The sequence below is a fragment of the Elaeis guineensis genome, chromosome 4, assembly GCF_000442705.2.
Source record: "Elaeis guineensis isolate ETL-2024a chromosome 4, EG11, whole genome shotgun sequence".
Classification (NCBI taxonomy): domain Eukaryota; kingdom Viridiplantae; phylum Streptophyta; class Magnoliopsida; order Arecales; family Arecaceae; genus Elaeis; species Elaeis guineensis.
The window spans coordinates 100,802,573-100,810,265 of NC_025996.2; the positions used below are offsets into that span (position 1 = coordinate 100,802,573).

At 38.2% G+C, this 7,693-nt stretch overlaps 1 protein-coding gene across 1 annotated transcript in view; it reads left to right on the top strand.

Annotated features, from left to right (window-relative positions):
* Positions 1-4,934, top strand: part of LOC105035763 (uncharacterized) — a 26,468-nt gene extending 21,534 nt beyond the window's left edge. Inside the window, exon 4 of the mRNA XM_010911453.4 lies at positions 4,176-4,934. Within this exon, the coding sequence (XP_010909755.1) occupies positions 4,176-4,649 (474 nt within the window). The 3' untranslated portion in view covers positions 4,650-4,934. The remainder of the gene's footprint in view (positions 1-4,175) is intronic.
* The last annotated feature ends 2,759 nt before the right edge of the window (positions 4,935-7,693 follow it).

Genomic DNA, 7,693 nt, shown 5'->3' on the forward strand with positions numbered 1-7,693 from the left:
CGGAGCCCGGCTCCCGTGGGAGTCCGGGCGGAGTCCTCTCGGAGTTGAAGTCGCGGGCGGAGCTCGGCTCCCGTAGGAGACTGGGCGGAGTCCCCTGCAATCAAAGTCAGGTGCGAAGTCCGGCTCCCGTAGGAGTCCGGACGGATCTTACCGGCGGTTGAAGTTGGCGACGGAGCCCGGCTCCCGTAGGAGTCCTCCTTGCGGTTGGAGTCGTGGGCGGAGCCCGGCTCCCGTGGGAGTCCGGGCGGAGTCCTCTCGGAGTTGATTCTGCTGAGAACTTCGGCTGTGGATATTTTATACCCAACAATACCCAACAATATGCATACATATGCATATATATACATATGCATACATATGCATATATATATACATATGCATACATATCCATATATATATATATATATATATATAATATCATATATATATATATATATATATATATAGACATATATATATATATATATATATATATAGACATATATATATATAGACACACACATATATTGTTGTGTGTGAATTATCTTAGTCTGGACTGAGATATCGAAACTCGGATAAAAATAACTAGAAGTGCTGAAACTACTAAACTGAAAACTTGACAAGCCTGAACTGAATCAAAAAATAGAATTGAATTTTTGAACTTTGTCTACAATAGTGTTCCTTGTATTAGTAGACCCAGTGCTTCAACAGATGGCCTAGGTGGACATACATATGCATATATATCCATATGCATACATATGCATATATATACATATGCATACATATCCATATATACATTTACATACATATCCATATATATATATATATATATATGTATATATATATATAGACATATATATATATATAGACACACACACAGATATATTGTTGTGTGTGAATTATCTTAGTCTGGACTGAGATATCGAAACTCGGATAAAAATAACTAGTAGTGCTGAAACTACTAAACTGAAAACTTGACAAGCCTGAACTGAATCAAAAAATAGAATTGAATTTTTGAACTTTGTCTACAATAGTGTTCCTTGTATTAGTAGACCCAGTGCTTCAACAGATGGCCTAGGTGGATGCCAAGGTGGTAGGCGGTGTCACGAAATTGTCATCTTTATGTTCTATAACATGCTTGAGCATAAAGGATGAAAATGTTTCTGAATTTGTGCATGATGTCAGCGAGTTGATACTTCTTACTAGCATCTTTGTTAACATGCTGTGTTTCAGTATGGGGATTATGACTATTTTTTAGCTTTCTCTTTGGTATTGCCATCGTATTTGCCTCATTTGGGTGCCTGACTAGGTGCTTGCTTAGCATGGGTTGGGCAGTCTTGTGATGGCCTGCGTACCACCTACAATATAAACATTACTAAGATCTTGGCTGGAATATATTTTATGTTAGCAATTTCAAGTTTCCTAGGTGAATGAGAAGACCACCATTGTTTACAAGATGTTTTGAATGCATTTTTTATCCAAAAAAGCATAAAATGCCAGCTACCATGCTTATTTTCACAAAGCCATGTTGCACGTACAAAAACTGCATCATGTGATGATTGTCAGAAAAACATAAAGACTAGATATAAAATTGCACAGGAAAGTTGACTTCCAAAAAACAAAAATTGACATTTGTGTGCCACAAAAACATATTCTCCTTCATAAACATTGTTCAAGTAGGCATTGGACAAGAAAGTGGTATGAGGTGCTGCCAAATTGTAATCAGAATTGTTTTGAAGCAGTTGAATCAAAGAGGTCTTGTATCTATGCTTGATTTATTCAACTTCCTCCAGGATACTAGTTCTGCTGTGGATCAAGCCATCAAGGTGCTTTGACAGCGAAAAGAATAGTTGATAAATGAACAAGAAGGAGATAAAGTCCCATAGTTTCTTGGTAGTTGAGGGCTTGAGAGGATAGTAGTTGAGGATTTGTTGTATCATATCTTAGTGGACATCATCTAATATATTGGATGTAGGCCATTGATTACAAGTAAATTCTCAGCCTTTTTCCTAGCAGAGTATATGTCTTATAGTCTGCATACCAGTCTCTTGGCCCTTCTGTAGAACCAATCAAAAATTCTTGCTAACATGGTTCTATAGATAAGCACTTTGGATAAAGTTGGTTCTTATATAATTTTCTAGTTAAAATCTTAAAATATTCTGCATTATGTCATATTCCCTTAATAACTATTATTTATTTCGGATTTTATTTCATTTACAAATTTCATGCACTTAAAATGTAATGAAGGAATTTTTTTTTTTTAATATTTTGTCAAATTTGAGAGAGGGCCCAAATAGCCAAATTGGTTGTCTTTTGTTTAGTAATGGGCTTCAAGGGAAGGTTCATTGTGTTTAGAAGGTGTATTTGCAATACTAAGGCATGCTTAGCACAGAATTCAACAAAATCCTGTCTTTATCTCCTTTATTCCTCTCTTTTACATGCAAGTCCGAAGAGAATTCCTTTTTTTTTTTTTTTTGGTTTGGCTTCTAAGCTGTGCATATTTTTTCTTTCTTCTAGGACAAATTTGAAACAAGGAGCTCGACCCTTTTAGCTAAAAGTATCATTTAATAGCTTGTTGTGGGAACAAAGTATTCAGTTTCATCCTTATCATTAACCCTCTGATCTTATTTTGCTGCTTTATTCATCATGTGCCCTTTTATTAAAGTTATTTGGATAGAAATATTTGATTCCCTCAACATACAGTATTACCCCACATGCTTTGAGCCATGTGATTAGATTGGATTAAGGTGTGCAGAACTGAAATTGGACCTTATGCTGGTCGACTGATGGTATAGTTTGGCACACCCCCCATATCGAGCCGTAGTAGGTCCAAACTAATGCGGCAAAGAAAGCAAGGGAGAAGAAGAACCGGAGAGGAAAAGTGAGAGAGAGGGAGGGAAGGAGAGGGAGGTCGTTGGTGGCTGTCAGTGGCCCTACTGAGGCTGTCAAGGGGCCCTCAAGACCTTTGGAGCTCCCCCAAGTCCAAATAGATAAAAATAGAAAGAGACAGGGAGAGAGAGAGTTGGTAGTGGCCGCTGGAGGGCCATGAAAGGCCTCGGATGGCCGGATTTCCCCTCGCGGCCTCTATTGGATTGGATTAGGGGTGACTCGCCCCTCTCTCTCTCTATATATATTCATTTATTTGGGTTTGGGGGGAACTCCAGAGGCCTTAACGGCCCTTCGGTGGCTACCACTGACCTTTTTCTCTCCTTCACTCATTTCTTTCTCTCTCTTTTTCTTTTTCCTTCTCCCTTCATTTTTGCTGATGTTCCGAATCGAACACCAGAATTTCACTAGTAGGCTGTTGGTATGGTTTGGCATGTTCGGAACCACTCGATTCGGGATGATTCGGTGAATGCTGGATTGGAAGAAATAAAATATTCTGAAGTTTATTAACCTAGGTAGGTACTAGTGGCAGCATATTATGTTCCTGCTGGAAGGAAAGAAACTCCTGAATTTTCTATAACTAGATACAATCAGAAAATCAGATGTTCCAAACAAGCTTGAAGTTCAATGATCGATCCATTGTTTGCTTTCTCAGACAACTTCCTTTTGTTTCTAAATTATGGAACCTTATTGGGGACATAGATTGTTAATATTGTGTGCTTTTCCTTATCATCTATTTTTTTTTTCTTTTTTGATTGTAATTTCTTCTCTCTAATAAATTTATGTAGCTATGCCACCCTTTCCTTCAAAATAAAAAAAAAAAGGAGCAGCCATTTCATTGTTACATCTCTTATTCTGATACACAAATGTATTGCTAAAATGAGCAGTTTAAAGTCTAAACTGATTTTTTTCATAATTCTGTATGCACCAGCTAACCATTTATCAGAATTTTTTAACCGCTTTTTTGGCTTTAGTTATCCTCTGGGAGTTAAATTTTTGATGTAAATACAATTTTCAAGCAACAATGGCAATGTGATTGATTTGCATTATTAACTTAGGAAACTCATGATACTTATCATCCTTCTTTATCTGAAAGCTAAGAGTTTCTTTGTCAAATGGTTCTTACCAGCTATTGGAGCTCTCTTTGGTCACTCAGATGGCCGTAAACTGATATCAATTTATAGAAATAAGATAATGCCTTTATTGGGTTATGACCTGCAAGGGTTAGCTGCCCTATTATTACTATTATTTTGAAGTTTCTCATGCTTTCTTATGTTTGTTTGTGAGGCTAATCCTGTTCGGTTCTGCAACAGCTATGCACGTGGTGTGCGAGGACGCTGGCAGCATTGACTGCACGATCCCACTGGGAGGATAGATATGGGGTCGCTCAGCTCACAGGTTGCAACAGTGCTGTGGTCTCAACATTGTTGTCTTGCCTGCTGGCTGTTGAGGCTTGTCTAGGGAAGAAGACCAACCCACAGCCTGTACACCTGATGGGTCCTGCAAGCATCAGATGGGCTACAGTCAACACAGGCAGAAAAGATGGAGTGACTGCAATGACAAGCAAAAAGAGAGGTGCTGGGCTGCATGCTAAAGCTTATACCATGGCTGATGTCCTGAGAACATCAGTTTATCAAATAATTTCTGCTTTCCAAGCTGATATGCAGGCAAATGCAAAAGCTTCGGTCTTGGAGAAGAATTGGATTGGTGAGGGAAAGCCTCTATACGGTACCCGTGAGATCCTCCTACAGAAGCTGGGTCTGTTTCTGGACTTCCGTGCTGTCTGAGTTTTTCTGTTTATCCACCCTGTATTTGTGCCTTCAGAAAGTTGAAGTGGTTTGGCGGAGAAGGTTTATTGCTGAGGTATAGGAACTTTTCTCTCTGTATCATGGGGACAGCTTGTTGTAATGGGGTTTTGTTCAAGTATTGGTGGCTTGCATTGATGGTGACTGTAAATGGAGAAGAGCATTCTACTGTGGAGAACTTTGGAGGGTTCAATTTTCTGTGATAGGCCTGGTATTTTAAATTTTTACTATAAGGTGAATGCTTTCGAGTTATCAGCATTTCTAGTAGCACCGTTTTGCAACCTTGAGATATAATTCCTTATATCCCATTTTTTTCTTTTTGATTTTTTAGTAGGGATGGCAAAATCTGGTTTGATCCGTCAATCTGATTCATATTCAATCCGTCATTAACAAATCTGGATTTGAGTTAAATGAATTTGGATTGTAAAGAGATTGATTTATTTAATCTGCAGCATTATCATGCAATTTTGGGATACAATTTTGTATGTATCTTCTTTTTTTTGCTTTTGAGTGTTTGATTGGGATGGCAAAATATGGCTCGGTCCGTTAATTCGATTGATGTTTGATCCGGTAGAAACAGATTTGGACCAGAGTTAAATAGATTCAAGGTGTAAAGAGATCAGTTCGTTTAATTTATTTATTATTTGGATTAGATTTAAATTTAGATTTCAAGAGTTTAATCTGTTTAATTTTTAATTTATTTAATATTTGAGATAGGTCAGATAAGGTGGTATACCATTTAATTTCGATCTGTTTAATGGGTTGGGTAATGGGTCAGTGACCGATGCGCCATTAAAATCGCCCGCGACTCCTATTTGGCCTAACCCAATAATCGCGCCTTTTCCTGATTCTCCTGGTACCACTCATCCGAATACCCCATTGCGATTAGGCCATGGAGCACGATCATAAGGGCGGGTGATGAGGAAGGAGAGGCCTTGGGAGGAGGGCCAGGGTTGAGGAGTTATTGCACCTAGATGAGGAGTAGCGATATAGAGAGAGAGAGAGAGAGCCAGAGAGGTGGAAAAATTGAGGGGGTGAACGATGGGGTTTATTAGATAATTAGAATGAGGGGGGTGCGGTGGGATCTCATTTCCTACTAGCCATCGGGAGGAGAGGATCCGGGATGGGGGTGGAGCTTGATTGTCGTGCTGCTGCTGCTCTTTCTGCTACTCGTCATGGGGGAAAGTGGGGGTCTCTGGCGAGGTGGTGAGATGGGAGATTAAGAGGGTAGTCCAGAACAACCGATAGAATCATGTTTCACCCCTTCCACACCTTGCAACCTGATCCCATCCCTCATAATTATTGCTCTGTTCCACCCTTTCTCTTGTTTTTATTTGTTTTTTTGACTGGATTCTTGTTTTTATTTGTTAGCTTGTAAGCTTGTTTCTTGAGTCTCGCCTCCCGCCCATGTCATCCGTGTATCTTGCTGGCTGGGATGCTTCGCCGATCTTCTCCGCCGCCCCTGCTACTGTTGTCAGTAATCATTGAGGTTTGCACCGGAGGGTTTTTTAGAAGCGACAAGAGGATAGTTAAACAGGACGGATCATATTAGATTTATAGATTATTTATTTATTAAACAGATTAAATAGATAAAATTAGATTATTTATTTATTAGACAGGACGGATTCAAATTGCAGTTACTAATCTTTTTAATAACTAGATCAGTGTCAGATTTAAAATTTTATAATCCAATCTGCATTAATACAATCGGCTTATTATCCGGTCCGAATGGATTGCCATCTCTAGTCTTTCGGTACGAACTGTATATCTGTCACGCCTCCGACTCGAGATTATTGAATCGAGAGTCGCAGCAACCGCCGCATACTCATGAAGAACTCTCTCCATAAGCATGCAAGGCATCTCATCACGATATCAATACATCACAGTGGAATAAATTCAAATAATTATTATTCAACTAAAATTCAAGTAATTAAATCAAATGTCTTACATCCAATAAAATTATGACATTAAAAAAATAAAAACAATAGATCTAAGTTCAATAAAGTTGACAATGCTAATCTCGCTTCTAAAAGCTCTGTCTCAATATTTCGTCCCACGTTCGAAATTAATTATCGGAATCTGAAAAATAGAAAGAAAGGTAATGAGCTAGACAGCCCAGTAAGTAACAAGTATCTTTATCAGATATTCAGATATTATTTAATTTTCAAGAACAATGCTACAAATAACATAAAAATATATTTCATGCTGATTTAATGTAAATACAATATTTTCAAAAATTCACACATAATATAATCATAAATCCGATTCGATTCAAAATACTCGTAACTCAACAGCCTCGATTATGACCAACGTTTAACCCCTATTGGCGGGGTCCACAGAATACCAGTGCACAACCCCCACTGGTAGGGTCCAAAAATACCAGCGCACAACCCCCACTGGCAGGGTCCACAAATACCAGCGCACAACCCCCACTGGCAGGGTCCACAAAGTACCAACGTATAATCCCCATTGGCGGGGCTCACTGAAACATAGTTAGGCTGAGAGCATAAATCCGATCTATATCAAAACACTTAGTACCATAATATATATCATAATCTTTCACTAAACATGTGCATAAATCGATATACCATAACATTTCAAAAGCACTTTTCTTTCAAAATATAATTCCATAAATCATGCATAATTTTAGAGAATAATTATTTATTTTCAGAATAAATATGGAATATCTCGAGAAGATGATTCATTACTTACCTTTCACGGAGCACTGAATGAACAGATCGACTAACTTCTAGGAGATTCTTCGATGCCTATTATCCAAAATTATATTTTTACATTAATTTTAATTCAAAATTAAATCTAACAAATCTCAAAATCAAAATCTCGCTTAAAATTAGACTTGTCTCTAAACTTGATCAGAATCATCAGATGAAGCCTTCCCCTACGCTAATCTTAGAAGGATGACTTTAGAGAGAGAGAAATCCATCAGGAGAGAGAAACAGGCTAGAGAGAGAAAATTCTAGAGATAGAAAGTAGAGAGAGAAAGTTCAATTTCAGAGAGAGAGTCA